General features: G+C 46.3%; 1 protein-coding gene across 2 annotated transcripts in view; it reads left to right on the top strand.

The window, feature by feature from the left end:
• The first annotated feature begins 3,210 nt into the window (after positions 1 to 3,210).
• LOC137309259 (zinc transporter ZIP13-like) overlaps positions 3,211 to 25,499 on the top strand; it is a 66,210-nt gene continuing 43,921 nt past the window's right edge. The window contains exons 1-4 of one of the 2 annotated variants that reach the window (XM_067977521.1): positions 3,211 to 3,538; positions 13,328 to 13,418; positions 15,315 to 15,676; positions 16,969 to 17,082. In XM_067977521.1, the coding sequence (XP_067833622.1) occupies positions 15,355 to 15,676; positions 16,969 to 17,082 (436 nt within the window). In that variant the 5' untranslated portion in view covers positions 3,211 to 3,538; positions 13,328 to 13,418; positions 15,315 to 15,354. The remainder of the gene's footprint in view (positions 3,539 to 13,327; positions 13,419 to 15,314; positions 15,677 to 16,968; positions 17,083 to 25,499) is intronic. The other variant, XM_067977520.1, reaches the window with a different exon arrangement.

Here is a 25,499-nt window from a genome sequence, read left to right as displayed (position 1 = left end):
TTTCCAGTGGGGGAGCATTTGGGGAATATCGATCATAATATCATCAGGTTTAGAATAGTTATGGAAAAAAAACAAGGAACAATCAAGCGTAAAAATACTTAACTGGAGGAGGGCTAATTTCATTGAGTTAAAAGGGGATCTTGCCCAGGTGGAATCAAAAATTGTTGGACAAAACAGTAATTGAACAATGGGCGGCCTTCAGGGAAAAGATTGTTCAGGTACAGAGTAGACACATTCCCACGAGGGAGAAATGAAGGGCATCCAAAGCTAGACCTCCCTGGATGACTAAAGATATAAAGATAAAAATGAAACAGAAAAAGGAGGCTTACGACAAATGTAATGTTCATAATAAAGTAGAGAACGAAGCTGAATATAGAGAGTACAGAGGAGATCTAAAAAAGGAAATAAGGGACAAAGAGGGAGTATGAGAATAGATTAGTGGCTAACATAAAAGGGAACCCAAAAGTCTTTTATAAACATATAAATAGTAAAAGGATGGTCAAAAGAAGGGCCGATTAGGGACAAAAAAGATGATCTTGTGGAGGCAGAGGAAATGGCTGAGGTAATAAATGAACACTTTGTATCGGTCTTCACTAGGGAAGAGGATGCTGCCAATGTATAGGAGTAAAGGAGGAGGTAGTAGTGATATTGAATAGGATAAAAATAGATAAAGAGGATTGAATTAAAAGATTGGCAGTACTCAAAATAGAAAAGTCACCCGGTCCAGATGGGATGCATCCTAGGTTACTGAGGGAAGTAAGTGGAAATTGCAGAGGCTCTGGTCACAATCTTCAATATGGGAATGGTGCCAGAGGAATAGCAGAATGGAAATTTTACACCCCTGTTCAAAAAAGGGGAGAGGGATAAACCCGGCAATTACAGGCCAGTCAGCCTAATGTCGGTGATGGGGAAACTTTGACACACAATAATCCGGGACAAAATTAATTGGCACTTGGAAAAGTGTGGGCTAATAAATAAAAGTCAGCACGGATTTGTTAAAGGAAAATTGTGTTAGACTAACATAATTGAGTTCTTTGATGAAATAACAGAGAGGGTTGATGAGGATAGTGCAGTTGATGTGTATACGGACTTTCAAAAGGCATTTGATAACGTACCAAATTACAGACTTTTAAGCAAAATTAAAGCCCATGAGATTAAAGGGGAATGGCAGCGTGGATACAAAATTGGTGAAGGGACAGAAAGCAGAGAGTCGTGGTAAACGGTTGTTTTTCAGACTGGAGGGAAGTATTCCAGGGATGGGTGAAACTAGAACTAGGGGGCATAATCTTAGAATAAGGGGCTGCTCTTTCAAAACTGAGATGAGGAGAAACTTCTTCACTCAGAGGGTGGTAGGTCTGTGGAATTTGCTGCCCCAGGAAGCTGTGGAAGCTACATCATTAAATAAATTTAAAACGGAAATCGACAGTTTCCTAGAAGTAAAGGGAATTAGGGGTTACAGGGAGCGGGCAGGAAATTGGACATGAAATTAGATTTGAGGTTAGGATCAGATCAGCCATGATCTTATTGAATGGCGGAGCAGGCTCGAGGGGCCGATTGGCCTACTCCTGCTCCTATTTCTTATGTTCTTATTCAGTGGTGTTCCCCAAGGGTCAGTATTAGGACCACTGCTCTTGTTGATATATATTAATGACCTGGACTTGGGTATGCAGGGTATAATTTCAAAGTTTGCAGATGACACGAAACTCAAACGTAGTAAACAATGTGGAGGATAGTAACAGACTTCAGGAGGACATAGACAGACTGGTAAAATGGGCAGACACATGGCAGATGAAATTTAATGCTGAGAGGTGTGAAGTGATACATTTTGGTAGGAAGAATGAGGCAATATAAACTAAATGGTACAATTTTAAAGATGGTGCAGGAACAGAGAGACCTGGGGGTGTATGTACACAAATCTTTGAAGGTGGCAGGATAAGTTGAGAAGGTTGTTAAAAACATATGGGATCCTGGGCTTTATTAATAAATGCATAGAGTTCAAAGCAAGGAAGTTATGCTAAACCTGTATAAAACACTGGTTAGGCCTCAGCTGGAGTGTTGTGTTCAATTCTGGGCACCACCCTTTAGAGAGGGTGCAGAAGAGATTTACTAGAATGGTAGCAGGAACTTCAGTTATGTGGATAGACTGGAGAAGCTGGGGTTGTTCTCCTTAGTGCAGAGAAGGTTAAGGGGAGATTTGATAGAGGTGTTCAAAATCATGAACGGTTTTGATGGAGTAAATAAGGAGAAACTGTTTTCAGTGGCAGAAGGGTCGGTAACCAGGGGATACACATTTAAGGTGATCGGCAAAAGAGCCAGAAGCCAGATGAGGAAACTTTTTTTTAACGCAGCGAGTTATGGTCTGGAATGCACTGCCTGAAAGGGCGGTGGAAGCAGATTCAATCATAGCTTTCAAAAGGGAATCGGATAAATATTTGAAGGGAAAACATTTACAGGGCTATGGGCGAAGGAGCAGGGGAATGAGACTAATTGGATAGCTCTTTCAAAGAGCAGGCACAGGCACGATGGACCGAATGGCCTCCTCCTGTGCCGTAGCTACTATGATCAAAAGGCAGCAACAGTTGCAGAGGTCAGGCGGTCAACCCTCCAGGACTGCTTCCAATCAGAGTTGCCAACCTTACTGTCCGGGTGTCACAGGGATCATTGCCGTTTCTGTGAACTATCTGAGGGTTAAGGTTGGGGTTTGGCCGAAACATCAATAGCGCAGTCTGCAGATGGCACCGTGTTGGACTCTCACTACCCACCCCCCCCCTCACCCCCAACTCCGTGTTACCTGCCAAGCCGCTGAGGGGCGCGAGGTGTTTCGCAATCAGCCGTGGAAGCATTCGAAGAAGGACAACAGGCAGGGAGGCACGCGGAGCGGCCGTTCGGAACAGACGTTAAATTCAAACCGCCCCGCGCGCGCGCGCGCCCGCCCGCCCGCCCGGCCAGGGAAGCAGCACGAGATTGCACGTGAGCTCTCTTGCCCGTCCCTCGGCGGCGCGGTTACACGCACGCGCAACAGCGATAAGTTCCCAGCGGGGGAAAGCAAAGAACGGTGCGGCTGGGTTAGGTCGTGCGCACGCGTGGTCGAGTCACGTGTCAGGCTGGCTTGCGGGCATTTCGCTGTTTGGAGGTTGGGAGGGAGAAAGCGAGCGAGCGAGCGCGCGCGCGCGCACCGTGTCGGGCTCGGGGTTGAGCGCGTGCACCGTGTCGGGCTCGGGGTTGAGCGCGCGCGCGCACAGTGTCGGGCTCGGGGGTTGAGCGCGCGCGCGCACAGTGTCGGGCTCGGGGGTTGAGCGCGTGCACGCACCTGCCTGCTGCTGGAGCCCAGCATTCTGCGCTGGCTACGTGGCGGCGGCTGGGTCTCCAGGACCGAACGGAAACTGGGGAAGGATAACAGGAGCAGAAGTGCGTCAAAACCAGGGGCTCGGCGGCAGCAGTGGCTGCTCCTTTCCCGTCTGGTGGAAGGGAAGCTGACCGCGAAGTCCAGCCGGCGAAGTAGTTGGCCAGGCCGGGCGGAGGATTGCTGGTCCCGGAGGTGAGTGCCCGGGGTGGATAAGCGGGGTTCCAGGCGCAGGGAGCGCTGCCCCCCACCTCTCAAAGTTTCTGTGAAGTTTCTCTTCAGCTCGCATTCTTTCGCAGTTTTGCATTCTTCCCCCCCCCCCCCAGTGCTGAATTCAAACGGTGAGTCATCGAGCCAAGTTAAAGATTCACGTCCATCATCCCAGCCCCAGCCAAAATATAACCGCCCGCCCCGTGAGAGTTTGGCAGGACAGCTAAAAGGTGCCCTCACCCCCACAGCCGTGACATAGACTGTAGTCTGTAATATGTGGAGTGCACTGTACTGAGTCCTCACAGACTGTAATATGTGGAGTGCAGTGTACTGAGCCCTCACAGACTGTAATATGTGGAGTGCAGTGTACTGAGCCCTCACAGACTGTAATATGTGGAGTGCAGTGTACTGAGCCCTCACAGACTGTAATATGTGGAGTGCAGTATACTGAGCCCTCACAGACTGTAATATGTGGAGTGCAGTATACTGAGCCCTCACAGACTAATATGTGGAGTGCAGTGTACTGAGCCCTCACAGACTGTAATATGTGGAGTGCAGTATACTGAGCCCTCACAGACTGTAATATGTGGAGTGCAGTGTACTGAGCCCTCACAGACTGTAATATGTGGAGTGCAGTGTACTGAGCCCTCACAGACTGTAATATGTGGAGTGCAGTGTACTGAGCCCTCACAGACTGTAATATGTGGAGTGCAGTGTACTGAGCCCTCACAGACTGTAATATGTGGAGTGCAGTGTACTGAGCCCTCACAGACTGGAATATGTGGATGCAGTGTACTGAGCCGAACCGACTGTAATATGTGGAGTGCAGTGTACTGAGCCCTCACAGACTGTAATATGTGGAGTGTGCCATACGGAGCCGTACAGACTGTAATATGTGGAGTGTGCCATACAGAGCCGTACAGACTGTAATATGTGGAGTGTGCCATACGGAGCCGTACAGACTAATATGTGGAGTGTGCCATACGGAGCCGTACAGACTGTAATATGTGGAGTGTGCCATACGGAGCCGTACAGACTAATATGTGGAGTGTGCCATACCGAGCCGTACAGACTGTAATATGTGGAGTGTGCCATACCGAGCCATACAGACTAATACGAGGAATAAAAACAGAAAATGCTGGAAATACTCAGCAAGGCAGGCAGCATCTGTGGAGAAAGAAACAGAGTTAACGTTTCAGGTCGATGACCTTTCGTCCGAATGAGAAGATGTTGAAGATTAAACATTTTTTAAGCAAGTACAGAGCCAGGGGAGGACGGTTGGGGGGAGGGAGAGGAAGGGGGGGTTGGTGTGGGGGAGACAAAAGGAATGATGGTGCAAGGCAAGGAGGGTGGTAATGGGACAAAAGGTGGGTTTAGGGGAGCTGTAAATGGCAACAGCAGAACCATTACCAACATTTGCTGTTCGAAGAAATGGGAACAATGGTTATGATCTGAAGTTATTGAAATCAGTGTTGAGTCTGGAAGGTAGTAAAATGCCTAATCGAAAGATGAGGTGCTGTTCCTTGAGCTTCATTGGAACAGTGTAAGAGGCCAAGGACAGAGAGGTGGAAGTGGGATGGGGAATTAAAATGACAAGCGACCGGTAGGTCAGGGTCACGCTTGCGGACTGAGCGGAGGTGTTCAGCAAAGCGATTGCCCAATCTGTGTTTGGTCTCCTCAGTGAGCAGCACGTACAGTATACTAAATTTAAAGAAGTAGAAGTAAATTGCTGTTTCACCTGGAAGGAGTGTTTTGGGACCTGGACGGTGGGAAGGAAGGAGGTGAAAGGGCAGGTGTTGCATCGCCTGCGCTCTCACGGGAAGGTGCCATGGGAAGAAGAGCGGGTGTTGAAGATGATTGAAGAATGGACCAGGGTGTCACGGAGGGAGCGGACCCTTTGGAATGCTAGGACCCATACGGGTTCCCATAACAATACCTTTTTATTTAGAGGAAGTGAGTGGCGTCAAAGGAGAAGTTGTTCAACGTAAGAACATGTTCGACCAGGTGGAGGAGGGTGGTAGTGGATGGGGACTGGTTGGACCTCCGCTCAAGGAAGAAGCGGACGGCCCGCAAACCGTCCTGGTGGGGGAAGAAGGTGTAGAGGGACTGGATGTCCATGGTGAAAAGGAAATTGTGAGGGCTGGAGAACTTGAAACTGTTAAAGTGATGGAGGGTGGGATCAGTAATAAAAGGAGGAGCGAGAGAGCGGAGCGCGCGGAGCTGCGATAAAAGGAGAAGACCGCACAGAGCGCGAGGTGAAAAAAAATAACTAAAGTGACGTCAGCACAAGGGAAGGAGCTGATTGGTGAGTTTTGTTTTTAAAAGTATTCAAGTTTATTTTTGTTAAATTTAGTTAATATAATAAATCAAGGCAGGGCAGCTCAGACCTGTCGAACGCACGTTCTGTGCGTGTGGGAACTTCAGGACGCTTCTGGTGTCCTGGACGACCACAGGTGCAGCAAGTGTAGTCAGCTGGAGGAGCTCGATCTCCGGATTTGAGAGCTTGAGCAACAGCTGGCATCACTGCAGTGCATCCGTAAGGCTGAGAGTTTCTTGGACAGCATGTTTCAGGAGGTGGTCACCTCACAGCTTGAGAGAGTGTAGGCAAAGGACTGGGTGACCGCCAGACAAACAAGGAGGACCAGGCAGGTAGTGCAGGAGTCCCCTGAAGGCATCTTGCTCTCTAACCAGTATTCAGTTCTGAATACTGGTGGGGGAGAGGGTTCCTCTGGGGAGTGCAGCTCGAGCCAAGTCCGCAGCACCATGGGTGGCTCAGCTGTACTGTGGGGAGGAGAAAGGTCAGGAGAGCAATAGTGATAGGGGAACAGATAGGCGTTTCTGCGGCCAGACGTGATGCCAGGATGGTATGTTGCCGAGCAGCTGCAGAACATTCTGGAGGGAGAGGATGAACAGCTAGAGGTCGTGATCCATATCGGTACCAAAGACATAGGTAGAAAGAGGGATGAGGCCCTGCAGGCAGATTTTAGGGAGTTAGGAGAGAGATTAATAAGCGCGATCTCCAAAGGTAGTAATCTCCGGATTACTCCTGGTGCCACACGCTAACGAGTATAGAAATAGGAGGATAGTGCAAATGAATGCGTGGCTGGAGAGATGGTGCAGGGGGAGGGCTTTAGATTCCTGGGGCATTGGGATCGGTTCTGGGGGAGGTGGGACCTGTAAAGCCAGACAGGTTGCACCACCATAGGGCTGGGACGAATATCGCCGCGGGTAGGTTTGCTAGTGCTGTTGGGGAGGGTCTAAACTAATTTGGCAGGGGGATGGGAACCTGAGTGTAGATTCAGAAGGGAGAGAAGCAGAACTGGAAATGGAGGGCAGAAAATTAGTGAGTTTGGAAGGCAGAGGAAACAAAGGTTAGAAACTAGACAACAAAGGAGTTTGGCAGTGCTTAATAGAATATACCTCAATGCAAGGAGTATAGTGAATAAGGCAGATGAGCTAGGGGCACAGATAGACGCGTGGAAGTACGATATCTTAGCTATTACAGAAACATGGTTTAAACAGGGGCAGGAATGGTAGCTCAACGTTCCTGGTTACAGGGTTTACAGATGAGATAGAGAGAGGTGTAAAAAAGGAGAGGGGGTGTCAAAATTGGTTAAAGAAACAATTACGGCTGTGAGGAGGGATGAAATGTTAAAAGGATCATCACATGAGGCCATATATGTCGAGGTAAAGAGTTAAAAAGGGGCAGTCACACTGCTGGGAGTGTACTATAGATCCCCAAACAGTCAGAGGGAGATGGAAGAGCAAATATATTGGCAAATTTCTGAAGTGCAAAAACAATAGGGCAGTAATAGGATAGTTGAAATCCTCTACTAATATTAACTGGGATACAATCAGTGCAAAAGGTGTAGCGGGTGCAGAATTCTTAAATTGCATTCAGGAGAACTTTTTTAGCCATTACATAGCAAATCCAACAAGGGAGGGGGCAGTTCTGGATTTAGTTTTAGGGAATAAGCTATACAAAACCCTGGTTAGACCGCACCTGGAATACTGTGAGCAGTTCGGAAGGACATATTGGCCTTGGAGGGAGTGCAGCGTAGGTTTACTAGAATGATACCTGGACTTCAAGGGCTAAGTTACGAGGCGAGATTGGGGTTGTATTCTCTGGAGTTTCGAAGGTTAAGGGGTGATCTGATCAAAGTTTATAAGATATTAAGGGGAACAGATAGGGTGGATAGAGAGAAACTATTTCCACTGGTTGGGGATTCTGGGAGTAGGGGGCACAGTCTTAAAAATTAGAGCCAGACGTTTCAGGAGTGAGATTAGAAAACATTTCTACACACAAATGGTGTAGAAGTTTGGAACTCTCTTCCGCAAACGACAATTGATACTCAATTGCTAAATTTAAATCTGAGATAGATAGCTTTTTGGCAACCAAAGGTATTAAGGGATATGGGCCAAAGGCAGGTATATGGAATTAGATCACAGATCAGCCATGATCTTATCAAATGGGAGCATGCACGAGGGGCTGAAATGCCTACTCCTGTTCCTGTGTTCCTATGAAGCTGGACAGGTGGAAGGAGTATCAGTGGTAGTGATCATAATTCAGTTAGATTTTAGCATAGTAATGGAAAAGGACAGAGATAGAACAGGAGTAAAAGTTCTCAATTGGGGAAAGGCCAATTTTACTAAGCTGAGAAGTGATTTAGCAAAACTGGAAACAGCTACTTGAAGGTAAATCAGTGTCAGAGCAGTGGAAGGCATTCAAGGGGTTCACAGTAAACATCTTCCCACGAAGAAAAAGGGTGGGACTGCCAAATCTAGAGCCCCCGGATGACAAGGAGCATACAAGGTAAGATAAGGCAAAAAAGGGAAGCTCATATCAGACACCAAGAGCTCAATACTGCAGAAAGCCTACAGGAGTATAGGAAGTGCAGGTAGGAAATTAAAAGGAAATTAGGAAAGCAAAGAGAGAGCGTGAAAAAATACTGGCAAGTAAAATCAAGGAAAACCCAAGAATGTTTTATAAATACATAAAGAGCAAGAGGATAACTAAGGAAAGAGTAGGGCTTACTAGAGACCAAAAAGGTAACCTATGTGTGGAGATGCAAAATGCGGGTATGGTTCTTAATGAATACTTTGCTTCACAAAAGAGGGGGATGATGCAGAGATTGTAGTTGAGGAGGAGGAGGAGTGTGAAATATTGAATGGGATAAACACAGATAGAGAGGAAGTATCAAGGGGATTAGCATCTTTGAAAGTAGATAAATCGCCAGGCCCAGATGAATTGTATCCCAGCTGTTAAGAGAAGCAAGGGAGGAAATAGCGGAGGCTCTGACCATCATTTTCCAATCCTCCCTGGCTACAGGCGTGGTGCCGGAGGATTGGAGGACTGCTAAAGTACCGTTGTTTAAAAAGGGAGAAAGGGATAGACCGAGTAATTATAGGCCTGTCAGTCTAACCTCGGTGGTGGGCAAATTATTGGAAACAATTCTGAGGGACAGCATAAATCGTCATTTAGAAAGGCACAGGTTAATCAAGGGCAGTCAGCATGGATTTGTTAAGGGAAGGTCGTGTCTGACTAATTTGATCGCATTTTTTGAGCAGGTAACAAGGAGGGTCGATGAGGGTAACGCGTTTGATGTAGTATACATGGATTTTAGCAAGGCTTTTGACAAGGTCCCACGTGGCAGACTGGTCAAGAAAGTAAAATCCCATGGGATCCCAGGGAAAGTGGCAAGTTGGATCCAAAATTGGCCCAGTGGCAGGAAGCAAAGGGTAATGGTCGACGGGTGTTTTTGCAACTGGAAGGCTGTTTTCAGTGGGGTCCCGCAAGGCTCAGTACTAGGTCCCTTGCTTTTTTGTGGTATAATTGATTTGGACTTGAATGTGGGGGGGCTTGATCAAGAAGTTTGCAGATGATACAAAAATTGGCTGTGTGGCTTATAGTGAGGAGGAAAGCTGTAGACTGCAGGAAGATATCAATGGACTGGTCAGGTGGGTGGAAAAATGGCAAATGGAATTCAATCCAGAGAAGTGTGAGGTAATGCATTTGGGGAGGGCAAACAAGGCAATGGAGTACACAATAAATGGGAGGATACTGAGAGGTGTAGAGGAACAAAGGGACCTTGGAGTGTATATCCACATATCCCTGAAGGCAGCAGGACAGGTAGATAAGGTGGTTAAAAAGGTGTACGGGATACTTTCCTTTATTAGCTGAGGCATAGAATATAAGAGCAGGAAGGTTATGCTCGAACAGTATAAAACATTGATTAGGCCACAGCTTGAGTACTGCTTACGTTTCTGGTCACCACATTACAGGAAAGATGCGATTGCACTAGAGAGGGTACAGAGGAGATTTACGAGGATGTTGCCAGGGCTGAAGAATTTTAGCTATGAGGAAAGATCGGATAGGCTGGGGTTGTTTTCTTTGGAACAAAGGAGGCTGAGGGGAGATTTAATTTAGGTATATAAAATTATGATGGGATTAGGATAGGGAGGACCTATTTCCCTGAGCAGAGGGGTCAGTGACCAGGGGGCATAGATTTAAAGTAATTGGTAGAAGGATTAGTGGGGAGCTGAGGAGAGATTTTTTCACCCAGAGGGCGCTAGGGGTCTGGAACTCACTGCCTGGAAGGGTGGTAGAGGCAGAAACCCTCAACTCATTTAAAAAGTACTTGGATGTGCACCTGAAGTGCTGTAACCTACAGGGCTACGGACCAAGTGCTGGAAAGTGGGATTAAGCTGGATAGCTCTTTCGGCCGGCACAGACACGATGAGCCGAATGGCCGCCTTCTGTGCCGTAACTTTCTATGATGCTAAGAGTTGCGGATGTTGGTCTGAATTTCCACCTTTCCTTCACCTTCAGATGGTCCATCTCCCACTCTTCCTTCCCTCAACTTCTCTATCTCCATTTCTGGGGATAGGCTGTCAACCAATATCTACTATAAGCCCAGATCCAGCGCAGTGCCACCACATCTTCCCCTCCCCGTTCACCATTCCAAAGGGACCGTTCCCTCCGCGACACCCTGATCCACTCTTCCATCACCTGCAACTTCCACTCTCGTTCCCACAGCACCTTCCCGTGTGAGTGCAGGAGATGCAACACCTGCCCTTTCACCTCCTCCCTTCCCACCGTCCAGACCCCCAAACACTCCTTCCAAGTGAAACAGTGATTTACTTGTACTTCTTTCAATTTAGTACACTGTATTCGCTGCTCACAATGCGGTCTCCCCTACATTGGGGAGACCAAACACGGATTGGGTGGTCGCTTTGCTGAATGCTTCCGCTCAGGTGGCAAGCATGACTCTGACCGGCCCACTTTTAATTCCCTGTCCCACTCCCACTCCGACCTCTCTGTCCTTGGTATCTTACATTGTTCCAATGAAGTTCAACGGAAGCTCGAGGAACAGGACCTTATCCTTTGATTAGACACTTCAAAACCTTCTGGACTCAACATTGATTTCAAAAACTTCAGATTATAACCACTGCTCCTATTTTTTTCGGGCAGCAGGTGCTGGTAATGGTTCTGATGTTGCCATTTACAGTTCATCTGGACCCATCTTTTGTTTCTTTACTTGTCCCATTCCCACCCTCCTTGCCTTGCACCATCATCCCTTTTGTCATTTAATCACTCCTGCCCTCCATCCTATCAGAGACCTTCCCTTTTGTTCTTACCTCCCCACTTTCCCTGGCTCTGTACTTTCATTAAAAACTGTTTAATCTTCAGCTTCTTCCAATTCTGACAAAGGGTTATCAACCTGAACGTTAACTCTTGTTTCATTTTCCACAGATACTGCCTGACTTGCTGAGTGTTTCCAGCATTTTCTGTGTTTATTTCAGATTTCCAGCATCTGCAGTATTTTGCTTTTGAGGCTAATGTGTGCAATGCGCTGTACTGAGCCATACAGACTGTAATATGTGGAGTGCGCCGTACTGAGCCATACACATTAAATAGAGTAAAAACAGAAAATGCTGTAAATATTCAGCAAGTCGGGCAGCATCTATGGAGAGAGAAACAGAGTTAACTTTTCAGGTTGATGACCTTTCGTCAGAACTGGAAGAAGTTAAAGCTTTAACAGTTTTTAAGCAAATACAGAGCCAGGCAAATGGGGAGGGAGGGGAGGAAAGACAAAAGGGAAGGTGTCTGATAGGATGGAGGGCAGGAGTGATTAAATGACAAAAGGGATGATGGTGGTAATGGGACAAGTAAAGAAACAATAGGTGTGTCTATCGGAGCTGTAAATGACAACATCAGAACCATTACCAGCACCTGCTGTCCAAAAAAAATGGGAGCAGTGGTTATGATCTGAAGTTATTGAAATCAATGTTGAGTCCGGAAGGTAGTAAAGTGCCTAATCGAAAGATGAGGTGCTGTTCCTCTAGCTTCCGTTGAGCTTCAATGGAACAGTGTGAGAGGCCGAGGTCAGAGTGGAAGTGGGACGGGAATTAAAATGACAAGCGACCGGCAGGTCCGAGCCTCGCACGTTACAGCAAGTGGAGAGCAGTATGGTCAAACAGATCAGAAAATGTCTGGATCAATCCCTTGCGTGAACTGAGTTAGCTGAAGGCAGTTGAGTGACTGGCAAAGCCCTACCTGTTTCTCTGCAAGGAAGGAGGCACTCTGCATAGTTCCTGTTCCTGATCTCTATCCATCACCTCTGCTAAAAAGTGTACTTGTATGGGGAAGCATTTTCTTCCCCCATGCTGCTGTTGGGAAAACAAATTGCCTTTCGTAGCCACCTTATTTTACACTGTAGGTGGGCTGCGTCCTCATCCTGCTGCACAAGCCACTAATATGGTATTTGTTTCAATTGCTAGCTTGTACAGATCTTCTCCCAACAGCAGCAACTTGCATTTGTATTGCATCTTTAACATAAAAAGTGTCCCAAGGACTTCACAGAGACAGGAGATACTAGGGAGGGTTGACCAAAAGCTTTGTCAGAGATGTGGGTTTTGAGGAGGGTCTTAAAGGAGGAGAGGTTAGTGGGGGTTTAGGGAGGACATTCCGAAACATAGTGCTAGGTGGCTGAATTCATGGCTTTCAATGATGGGACGAATGAGGGAGGGGATGCATGAGTGGCTAAAGTCAGAGTAGTGATGAGTCAGGGAGTGGGGTGGTTGTAGTGGTGGTTGAGCTATGAAGATGGGCAAGGGTGACGCCATGGAGAGATTTGAACACAAGATGAGAATTTTAAATTGAGAAGATCACAGGCATGTTAACTTTTTTTTAAAAAGCCCCACAACTTCACCTTATAAGTATGGTGTAAAATCCTTAGTGAAAAAGAATGTGTGGAAGGAAGGATCAGGCAGGTGTGCTTAGAAAGTGCTGGGGGCATAGGGTGACTGCCTATTAATCATATACCTAAAGCCATGTCAATGATCTGTGAAGTATCGCTAGTGTTAGTTCCTGCCCTGAGGGCATGTCAAGTGAAGGGCATCGTAGAGAGAAGGCTGCAACTATCTGCAAATATTTTCAGTGGCAGTGCGTGTTTGAATGAAGAGAGGAGTTGAATCTAATCTCTAAACTGCTGCAGGACAGGACAGGACTTTGCTGTCTCATAATTTGTGTTGATGCAAAGTATGCCAAATACTGTCAATATGCCAGAAAGTGTACCGCCATGTTTTGGAGTTCATAGTTGCTGTGTGAGAAATGAGTATGCAAGTGGTTTTGGAACGCACAAAAAGCAGCTGTTTATCCTCATCCTTGTACAAAATGGTGACAGCCAGAGCAGGAGAACAGCTGCTTATTTGGAATTGTCTCTTTTTTAAAAAAAAAAGAATTCTTCAAATATATATTTTTGTTCTCGACAGATCTTGATCGTGCTAGCAGTCTGCCAAGAACAAAATTGGAAATATTCTTTGGGACCTCAGCAAAAACATCTTGCAAAGAAGACAAGAGGAGGTGGGGCGGTTACTGAAATATTTATGAAAGTGTAGGCATGTGGTTCACTGGTCAAAATTCCAATAATTCTGAATACTTGTAAAGTCCAGTCATCTCTGGACAAGTCTATTAATCCTGTAATAACCCAGCTGATTTGAAGTATTCTAAGCCTCAGTGCATAAACAGATTTGCAGAGAATTCTAAAATGCCTCCAGAATATAGCGAGTGGAAATTGTAGCTCTGCGGTTTTATGTCCCAGCTGTGCACAATTGCTTCAGATCTTATGTTTTTTATGACTTTCATCTGCCTTTAAATGTCATGCACTCTTGTGATGATTCGAGGAGGACAATGGAGGGGGAGCAGAGGTTCAAACTGACGAAAAGTAAATCTAAAATTAACATCAGGAAGTTCTTCACAGAATATGGAATGGACTTTCAGGTAGGGTAGTAGAGGTTAAATACCCTGGAATCACTAACAGCGGTGATGAGAGGGCTGCAGGGTTTTCTACATAGCTGAACTGGAATGATCTGAATGGCACGCTTTTGCCCTCTATTATTGATCTCACACACTGCTAAATGACTGAGTTAGTGTCCCTTTGTTTTGAACTCTCTTATGTATGATTCGTACAGTAGAAAATTAAAATAGAAACATGCACATCAGGCCTGTTAGCAACTGAGAGAGAATGATAGGCTAATACTTCAACTAGACCTTCATCAGATAAAGGATCTCCCCCCAAAACATTAATCTCCTTTTCTTCTGTCGAGCTGGCTGACCTGTTGTGCATCTTTCTTTTCTCCCACCCTTACTGAACTGGATTCCAGCATTTTCTGTTTTTATTTTAGATTTTCAGCATTCCTAGCTTCTCTTAAATCTACACATCTACTGTGATTCGGTTTTAAAAAACAGTTTAGCTCTAGATCTAACCCCTTCCCTCCCCCTCCCCTCCTCCCACCGGCCATGCCTCAGTAAGTTTATCCATTCCTTAGCTGGGACCATACCACCCAGGCAGGGCCAAACTTTGAATAGTTAGCTGATCTCAACCAGACTGGCAGTAGGAGTGTGCTAATGCTTTCAGCACCCCTGAGTTAGAGAGGAACAACAAAGCCAGATTGCCATTCCTGATCACTATCCCATGGCCCATTTTGTAAGCGGGATAGGATCAGGCTTAGCTCTGCTGCTGCACAGTTGAATAGCTTGGTGACACTCAGTCACAGCTCATACATGGAGGGCCGTTTGGATGTGATACCAGAGGGCCACCATGAACTCACGTGGTGAAAAAATCGGCAAATGGCATGAAGAAGGTTTAAATGAGCTCTGTTTTGTGGAATTTTGTGAGGAAACTCAATTGCCCCTGGGGTTAAGTATTGACTTTGAAGGTAAATGGTACAAAACAGAAGGTCTGCAACAAGCGGATGGCATCCTGTACTAATTCTATGAGTGATATGAAGGGGAAAGGCTAGTCAGTCAGCAGCAGTCATTCATCTATCGATATGGTGAAAAAGTGCAGTGATTAGTTGAAATGCATCATGGACAAGTTCCTGGGTTGCAGATTGACCATACATTGCTGTCTCTGATATGCTTGGAAGGGTGCACGTATACACCTTTTAAAAATGTGAGTTAAAAAGTTTCTAATAAACAACCTCAGTAACCCAGAACATGGTTGCAGTAATGCTCAGCATTCGGATGATAGGTGCCATTGTATCTTTCCTTTCCACCACCCTTATTGAGCAGGACAGGACTCACTGAAATTTTTGATAACCTCATCTGTCCTAACAGGCTGCAATCCTCTTCTAAACATGGCTTTGATTTGGAAAAATTCAAGGTATGAAGTAACTTGCTGAACTGGTGCCCCTTGCGACCACCATCTCCCTCCCGCTGTGCTCCTTTTAGATCACCGTTTCTCTGTTTGTTTTGCAGTGAATGGACCCATGCTGGTCCACCCCAGCCTGGGATCAGGATGGTGGGACAAAAACGACTCTGGGCTCTTGTTGTCGTCTTTTGTGTTTGTGGTTTGTTTCCGTCGCTGTCCAGTGCAGATATCCACAGAGCCAATGCCAAGAAGCTGGCCCGAAAGGCAGCAGCTGCACAGGCTGCCATCGGGGGGCATAGATGGTGCCCCGAAAATGTGTTTGAGCTCCGGTCATGGTCAGAACTGTTCACTGGAGAGCGTGTCGATGCCTGGATCTGCTCTTTGATTGGCTCGGTGATGGTTGGACTCAGTGGCGTCTTTCCTCTTCTCGTCATCCCAATTGAGGTTGGGGCAGCACTGAAATCTAAAGGTAAAGTTATACAGACTCTGGTGAAGAGGGATAAATGTATAGTTGATTACCAATCATTGTTTCACCTAGTGAGGCTGCAGTGTGTTGCAATAGAAAATATGGTTATCCACAGGATAGTTTTGGATTCAGGCCCATTGTTGGATGGGGTTAGAAGGCTTGGTAGTTTCCTGGCAGGTAAAGAATCATTCAGTCACCGGGAACATACTTGTGTGCCTTTTTTAGCAGCTGCATGAACCCTGTCAGTCGCTGTATGTAGGTGGGCTCCAGTTAACTTCCTTTATAAAATAGCCACTTGCAATAATATAAATGTTGAAGGGGAGGGGTCTGCACTGGCTGTGAGCTGAAGACCCTCTCCAAAACTGGCTTTGGCAGTGCTTAGCTCTCCCGATCAATCAAGCAGCTTGTTATTGTTTGACTGGGTAGCGCTGTAAAACCAGTACTAGTTAACTTGCCAGAATGTTTTCACTGACTCACAAAACAAAACCACGTGGCTGTAAATTGTTGTGCCTGCATGCCTGATTGACCTCTTAGGAAAGAAGAGTGAAGTGGGCAAGGAAAAATTATGTATAAATGGGAGGCCCATGTAATGTTTCTTCAATACAGTTAACAGTTTGTGCCTTTTGTGGGGGGGTGGGGTAGGGTAGGAGAGGAGAGGAGAGGAGATGAGATCAGTGAGTCAAAGCCCCAGCAGGATGTGTCACAGAATGACGAACGTTGTTTTGTGCTTGTGATATCTTACACATTGAGCTCCCGATCTCTATTGTGGAAAGGCACTGAATGGAGGTTGTGTTTCTCTACAAGGAGAGCCACGGTAGACTGCTCCCAAAGAAGCTATGACAGATGCTGGAGATTGATGGTTCATAAACTGGACAAGATGACAAATGAACTTGGAGAGGGTGCAGTCTTCCTGTTGAGAGAACAACTGCGCACCTTGATCAAGCAATGAAAATGGAAAGTCTCCAGGGAGCTCTAAATCCTAATCCATAAAGATTTGCTGGTTGTAATGGCACAGGATTTAGTGTCTGTTACTTTTAATAGTACAATGCAGCTGAACTGAGTTCCATCGGGTTAGCTCATTGATCCACCTTGCTGCTGCCAGGTGATTGTTACTGCCACACCTCAGTCAGTTACTAATAATAGGTTGTGTGTCTGAGGTGCATTGACATTCAGACACCTGACTAACATAGCAACACAAACGTTCCAGTGAACTCATGGTTGCCCTTGGCAATTAATGTTTGTACCGTTGATGGACAGAGCTTGACTTCTGTGTTTTTCTTTTTCTACTGTTGAAGACGGGTCCCAACGTTTGAAACGGTTGTTGAGTTTCGCCATTGGTGGGCTGCTCGGAGATGTCTTCCTGCACCTATTACCTGAGGCATGGGCCTACACCTGCAACAGTAACCCAGGTAAGGACTAGACTGAGATGGGCTGTACAACTGAGAACAATTTGCATTTCTATAGCATCCCTCAAAGATGTTATAGGGCTAAGGAGAAAAGTGGGCAGCCCAAAATGGCGGCGGGGGAGCTTGATGGAGTCGAGGCCACAGCTGCAAAGGTGCTCAGGAGACAAAGAAGGTGGCTTTGGTTTTGCTGACATTAAGCTGGAGGAAATCTTGACACATTCTTAATACCACTCAGGTAGTTGGAGAGCATAGCAACAGCCTGGGGATCGATGGAGGAAGGGGATGGAGGATGTTGTCGGTGTAGATATGGAAGATGACCCTGCGCTTCCCGATTATCGCTGAAGGGTAGCATGTAAATGATAAAAATGAGGGGACTGAGGATAGAGCCCCAAGTTACACCCGAGATGACCTTGTGGGCATGGGCAGATAAACTTTTGGAAGATATCTAAATGTATTTTAAGAAATAAATAACCAGGAGAAAGCAGTGCCACAGAGCTGGATTGCAGAATCAACAGTGTTGAAGGCAGCAGAGCGATTGATGAGAAGCAAACAAGCCATGGTCATGTAATTGGTGACTTTGACCAGTGTTGCCTTGGCCATGTGGTTATGGTGCAAGGATCACAAACAGAAAAGTGGCAGTGTGGTTGCTTGACAGTAATATGCTGCAGCTCTTTGGGAGGGGAAAAGGAAAATATAGAAATGGGAAGGTCTCTGGAGAGAAGAAGTTGAGGGTGTTCATTTTAGGAGGGGGGTTGTTAAAGGTATTTTTGAAGGCAGTGGGGCCAATGCCAAAAACTGTGATGATTTCATGATGTCGGTGAACATGGAGCTGAAGGGAGGAAGTTGGTTGGCCAGGAGCTGGGGTGGGGGGGGGGGGGCGGCTTGAGGGAGCAGATTTTGAGCTTTGTAGAAAAGTTGAGAGCTGGGGGGGTGGGGAATAGAGGAGAAACCTTGGATTATTGCGGTTTGGGAGGCAAAGAAACTGGAAAGAGGAATAGGATAGGCAGTGAGGAAGAGGATAGGCAGCTTGATTTTGAAAGAGAAGTTCATGATTTACACTCATTTGATGTCCAAGTGGAGGACATCCAGAGAAAATGGTTGGTGAAGAGGAGTTGGGAGTTCTTCCTGCTCCTCAGGAGTAGTATGAGTTGCAAATGTTACATGTCTGTTCAAAAAAAAAAGGGAGAGGGGTAAACCTGGTAACTACAGGTCAGTCAGCCTAACGTCGGTGGTGGGGAATTTTCTAGGGACCATAATCTGGGACAAAATTAATTTGTCACTGGAAGAACATGGGTTCATAAATGACAGCCAACATGGATTTGTAAAGGTTATCAGACACTATTTGTCTTTGATTGAGTTCTTCGATAAAATAAGAGAGGGTTGATGAAGATTGTGTAAATGGACTTTGAAAAGGCATTCGATAAAGTGCCGCATGATAGATTTGTTAGCAGAATCGAAGCTCATGGGATTAAAGTGGCAGTAGCAGCGTGGATACAAAATTGGCTAAGAGACAGAAAGCAGAGTGTAGTGATTGGTTGTTTATCAGACTGAAGGGAAGAATACAGCAGTTGATATTAGGGCCACAACTCTTTTTTTGATATTTAGGGAGGTGAACACGTGGTTGAAGCAGTGGTGTGGGAAAGAGGGGGTTCCATTTCACGGGACACTGGCACCAGTACTGGGACAGGAAGGAACTGTACCACTGAACTGGGCTGGGACCAGGGTCCTAGCGGAAAGGATAAATAAGATGGTCACAAGGACTTTAAACTAGTAAATGTGGGGGGGGAGGGGCTCAGTTGGAAAAGGTAGTATAAATAATTTTAAAAGAAACAAAAAAGGAAATGAGTGGAGTAATAGTCAGATTATGCTTTAGGAACTACAGGTAAAGGGAAAATGAAAAGATGTAAAAGATTAAATCAGGAGAGAGAAATAAGATGAGTGAGAACAATGTAGAAGGACACATTAAGGTGTGTGGCCCAAATAAACATTCTTTATACAAAAGCATGGAGTATAAGAAACAAATTGAATGAATTGCAGGCGCAAATTCAACTTAGAGGGTACAACATGGTAGCCATTACTGAGAAATGACTGCAAGACGGTCAGCACTGGGAATTGAATATACCAGGTTACAAGGTCTACAGGAAGGATAAGGAAACTGGTAGAGGGGGAGGAGTAGACTTAGTGATTTAAGGATGAGATTAATTCAATGATTAGAGGCGTAGCAGGCAGTGGAGACTTTATGAGTAGAATTAAGAAATAGAAAAGGATTTAAGACTGTAGTTGGAGTTGTGTATAGGCCCCCTGGTAGCAGCTGTGAAGTAGCAGAATGTATAAATGCAGAAGTTAGACAAGCATGTAGCAAAGGCAGAGTGGTTTTAATGAGGGATTTTAACTTTCATATAGATTGGGATAAGCAGACGAGCTCATGTCAGAAAGGTAGTTAATTTCTTGAGTGTGATCAGAATAGCTTTCTGCAACAATATGTCCTAGAACCAATAAGGGGGCAGGCCATTTTAAATTTAATAATGAGTAATGCACCAGACTTATTTAACAGCCTAACGATGCGTGAACATTTATCTAATAGCGATCATATGATCGTGTTCAACGTTGTGTTTGAAAGGGAGAAACCCGTAATAGTCACGAAGATTCTAAATTTAGGTAAGGCTGACTTTGACTGGATGAGACAGACTGTCCACAGTAAATTGAGCAAATCTGTCAATGGGTAAAACGACGGAAGATCAGTGGGAGGTGTTCAGAAAAGAATTTAATGTGATACAGAACCAGTTGATACCCCTAAGGGGCAAGAGCTCAACTCGCCAAAAAAAACAGCCAGGGATGAGGTTAGGGACAATAGAAAACTAAAAGAAAAAGCATATAAAAATGCAAAATAACAGCATAGATCCTGGTAACTGGAGAGATACAAAGAACAGCAACAGGTGACAACAGATAGTAAGAACTACAAAAAGGGAGTATGAAAAAAAACTTGCAAGTGGATATCAAAATCAGCACAAAATTTTTATAGAATCGTAGAATGGTTACAGCACAAGAGGAGGCCATTCGGACTGTCGAGACCTTTGCCGGCTCTCCACGAGCAATCCAGTTAGTCCCACTCTCCCGCCCTTTCCTTGTTTGTTCCTTCAAGTACTTATCCAATTCCCTTTTGAAAGCCATGATTGAATCCGCCTCCACCACCCTTTCAGGCAGTGCATTCCAGATCACAACCACTTGCTGCGTTTTTTAAAAAAAAGTTTTATTTCCTCGTGTTGCATTTGATTCTTTTGCCAATTACCTTGAAGCTGTGTCCGGTTCTCGACCCCCTCCGCCAATGGGAACAGCCTCTCTCTAACTACTATCTAGACCCCTCATAATTTTGAACACCCCTATCAAATCTCCTCTCAACCTTCTCTGCTCTAAGGAGAACAACCCCAGCTTCTCCAGTCTATCCAAGTAATTGAAGTCCCTCAACCCTGGAACCATTCTAGTAAATCTTTTCTGCACCTCTCCAAGGCCTTCACATCCTTCCTAAAGTGCAGTGCCCAGAATTGGACACAATACTCCAGTTGTGGCCGAACCAGTGTATTATAAAGGTTCATCATAACTTCCTTGCTTTTATACTTTATGCTTCTCTTTATAAAGCCCAGGATCCCACTTGCTTTTTTTTAACCGCTTTCTCAACTGCCCTGCTACCTTCAACAATTTGTGCACATATACACCCAGGTCTCTGTTCCTGCACCCCCTTTAGAATTGTACCCTCTAGTTTATACTGCCTCTCCTCGTTCTTCCTGCCAAAATGTATCACCTCACACTTCTCTACGTCAAGGGTGGTAGAGGCAGAAACCACCAACTCATTTTAAAAAGTACCTCGATATGCACCTGAAGTGCCGTAACCTACAAGGATACGGACCAAGTGCTGGAAAGTGGGATTAGGCGAGGTGACTCATTTCAGCTGACACGGACATGATGGGCCAAATGGCCTCCTGTGCTGTAAATTTTCTATGATTCTACGATCGGACCACTAGGCACCGGCCACGACAAAGGCAAACCAAGCCCAGTCGACCCTGCAAAGCCCTCCTCTCTAACATCTGGGGACTTGTGCCAAAATTGGGAGAGCTGTCCCACAGACTAGTCAAGCAACAGCCTGACATAGCCATACTCACAGAATCATACCTTTCAGCCAACGTCCCAGACTCTTCCATCACCATCCCTGGGTATGTCCTGTCCCACCGGCAGGACAGACCCACCAGAGGTGGCGGTACAGTGATATACAGTCAGGAGGGAGTGGCCCTGGGAGTCCTCAACATTGACTCCAGACCGCATGAAATCACATGGCATCAGGTCAAACATGGGCAAGGAAACCTCCTGCTGATTACCACCCACTGCCCTCCCTCAGCTGATGAATCAGTCCTCCTCCATGTTGAACACCACTTGGAGGAAGCACCGAGGATAGCAAGGGCACAGAATGTACACTGGTTGGGGGACTTCAATGTCCATCACCAAGAGTGGCTCGGTAGCACCACTACTGACCGAGCTGGCCGAGTCCTGAAGGACATAGCTGCCATACTGGGCCTGCGGCAGGTGGTGAGCGAACCAACATGAGGGAAATACTGACTTGACATCGTCCTCACCAATCTACCTGTCGCAAATGCACCTGTCCACGACAGTATTGGTAGGAGTGACCACCGCACAGTCCTCATGGAGACGAAGTCCCATCTTCGCACTGAGGACACCATCCAAAGTGTTGTGTGGCACTACCACCGTGCTAAATGGGATAGATTCAGAACAGATCTAGCAGCTCAAAACTGGGCATCCATGAGGTGCTGTGGGCCATCAGCAGCAGCAGGATTCCAGCACGATCTCTAACCTCATGGCCCAGCATATTCCTCACTCTACCATTACCAACAAGCCAGGGGATCAACCCTGGTTCAATGAGGAGTGTAGAAGAGCATGCCAGGAGCAGCACCAGGCGTACCTAAAAATGAGGTGCCAACCTGGTGAAGCTACAACTCAGGACGACATGCATGCTAAACAGCGGAAGCAACATGCTACAGACAGAGCTAAGCGATTCCACAGCCAACGGATCAGATCAAAGCTCTGCAGTCCTGCCACATCCAGTCGTGAATGGTGGTGGACAATTAAACAACTAATGGGAAGAGGAGGCTCTGCAAACATCCCCATCCTCAATGATGGCAGAGTCCAGCACGTGAGTGCAAAAAAAAAAGGCTGAAGCGTTCGCAACTATCTTCAGCCAGAAGATGATCCATCTCTGCCTCCTCCCAATATCCCCACCATCACAGAAGCCAGTCTTCAGCCAATTCGATTCACTCCACGTGATATCAAGAAACGGCTGAGTGCACTGGATACAGCAAAGGCTATGGGCCCCGACAACATCCCGGCTGTAGTGCTGAAGTCTTGTGCTCCAGAACTAGCCGCGCCTCTAGCCAAGCTGTTCCAGTACAGCTACAACACTGGCATCTACCCGACAATGTGGAAAATTGCCCAGGTATGTCCTGTCCACAAAAAGCAGGACAAATCCAATCCGGCCAATTACCGGCCGATCAGTCTACTCTTAATCCTCAGCAAAGTGATGGAAGGTGTTGTCGACAGTGCTATCAAGTGGCACTTACTCACCAATAACCTGCTCACCGATGCTCAGTTTGGGTTCCGCCAGGACCACTCGGCTCCAGACCTCATTACAGCCTTGGCCCAAACATGGATAAAAGAGCTGAATTCCAGAGGCGAGGTGAAAGTGACTGCCCTTGACATCAAGGCAGCATTTGACCGAGTGTGGCACCAAGGAGCCCTAGTAAAATTGAAGTCAGTGGGAATCAGGGGGAAAACTCTCCTGTGGCTGGAGTCATACCTAGCACAAAGGAAGATGGTAGTGGTTGTTGGAGGCCAATCATCTCAGCCCCAGGGCATTGCTGCAGGAGTTCCTCGGGGCAGTGTCCTAGGCCCAACCATCTTCAGCTGCTTCATCAATTACCTTCCCTTCATCATAAGGTCAGAAATGAGGATGTTCGCTGATTATTGTAGTGTCCAGTTCCATTCGCAACCCCTCAAATAATGAAGCAGTCCGAGACCGCATGCAGCAAGACCTGGACAACATCCAGGCTTGGGTTGATAAGTGGCAAGTAACATTCGTGCCAGACAAGTGACAGGCAATGACCATCTCCAACAAGAGAGTCTAACCACCACCCCTTGACATTCAACGGCATTACCATCGCCGAATCCCCCACCATCAACATCCTGGGGGTCACCATTGACCAGAAACTTAACTGGACCAGCCATATAAATATTGTGGCTATAAGAGCAGGTCAGAGGCTGGGTATTCTGCGGCGAGTGACTCACCTCCTGACTCCCCAAAGCCTTTCCACCATCTACAAGGCACAAGTCAGGAGTGTGATGGAATACTCTCCACTTGCCTGGATGAGTGCAGCTCCAACAACACTCAAGAAGCTCGACACCATCCAGGACAAAGCAGCCCGCTTGATTGGCAATCTATCCACCACCCTAAATATTCACTCCCTTCACCACAGGCGCACAGTGGCTGCAGTGTGTACCATCCACAGGATGCACTGCAGCAACTCGCCAAGGCTTCTTCAACAGCACCTCCCAAACCCGCGACCTCTACCACCTAGAAGCACAAGAGCAGCAGGCACATGGGAACAACACCACCTGCACGTTCCCCTCCAAGACACACACCATCCCGACTTGGAAATATATCGCCGTTCCTTCATTGTCACTGGGTCAAAATCCTGGAACTCCCTTCCTAACAGCACTGTGGGAGAACCTTCACCACACGGACTGCAGCGGTTCAAGAAGGCGGTTTGCCACCACCTTCTCAAGGACAATTAGGGATGGACAATAAATGTCGGCCTCGCCAGCGACGCCCACATCCCATAAACGAATTTTTAAAAAATTTTTACCTTCCACGTTTTGTCATATGCAAATTTTGAAATTGTGCCCTGTACACCCGAGTCCTAGTCATTAATACATAACAAGAAAAGCAGTGGTCCTAGTACCGACCCCTAGAGAACACTACTGTATACCTTCTTCCAGTCCAAAAAACAACCGTTCACCTCTACTCTCTGTTTCCTGTCACTTAGCCTATTTCGTATCCATGCTGCCACTGCCCCTTTTATTCCATGGGCATCAGCTTTGCTGACGAGCCTATTATGTGGCACTTTATCAAATACTTTTTAGAAGTCCACATACACCATCAACTGCATTGCCCTCATCATCCCTCTCTGTTACCTCATCAAACACAATTTGCCATTAACAAATCCATGCTGGCTTTCCTTAATTACTCCACACTTGTCCAAGTGACTGTTGATTTTATCCCGGATTATCGTTTCTAAAAGTTTCCCCACCACCGAGGTTAAACTGACTGGCCTGTAGTTGCTGGGTTTACCCTTACACTATTTTTTGAACAAGAATGTAATATTTGCAATTCTCCACTCCTCTAGCACCACCCCCATATCTAAGGATGATTGGAAGATTATGGCCAGTACCTCCTCAATATCCACCCTTACTTCCCTCAGCAATCTAGGATGCATCCCATCCAGACCTGGTGACTTATCTACCTTAAGTACAGCCAGCCTTTCTATTACCTCCTCTTTATCAATTTTTAGCCCATCCAGTATCTCAGCTACCTCCTCTTTTACAATGACTTTGGCCTCTTCCTTGGTAAAGCCAGATGCGAAGTACTCATTAGTACCTTAGCCATCCCCTCTTTTTGGTCCCTAATCAGCCCCACCCTTTCTCTTATTATCCATTTACTATTTATATGCCTGTAGAAGACTTTTGGATTCCCTTTTTATGTTAGTTGCCAGTCTATTCTCATACTCTCTTTGCCCCTCATTTCCTTTTTCACTTCCCCTCTGAACTTTCTATATTCAGCCTGGTTCTCACTTGTATTATCAATCTGACATCAGTCATACGCCCTCTTTTTCTGCTTCATCTTACTCTCTATCTCTTTCATCATCCAGGGAGCTCTGGCTTTGGTTACCCCACTTTTCCCCCCTCGTGGGAATATACCTAGACTGAACCCGACCCATCTCCTCCACAGAGGCCGCCCATTGTTCGATTACAGTTTTGCCTGCCAATCTTTGATTCTGATTTACCCGGGCCAGATCCATTCTCAACCCACTGAAATTGGCCTTCCTCCAATTAAATATTTTTACTCTAGATTGCGTCTTGTCCTTTTCCATAACTAATCTAAACCTTATGATACTGTGATCACTGTTCCCTAAATATTCCCCTATCGAGACTTGATCCACCTCATTCCCCAGAACAGATCAGCAATGCCTCCTTCCTCGTTGGGCTGGAAACGTACTGATCAGGAAAGTTTTCCTGAACACACTTCAGAAATTCTTCCCCTTCTCTGCCCTTTACACTATTACTATACCGGGACCACTCGG

The sequence above is a fragment of the Heptranchias perlo genome, unplaced genomic scaffold (genome assembly GCF_035084215.1).
Source record: "Heptranchias perlo isolate sHepPer1 unplaced genomic scaffold, sHepPer1.hap1 HAP1_SCAFFOLD_156, whole genome shotgun sequence".
Taxonomy (NCBI): domain Eukaryota; kingdom Metazoa; phylum Chordata; class Chondrichthyes; order Hexanchiformes; family Hexanchidae; genus Heptranchias; species Heptranchias perlo.
Note: the sequence above shows the minus strand (reverse complement) of the source record. Positions and strands in the feature narration are given on the sequence as shown.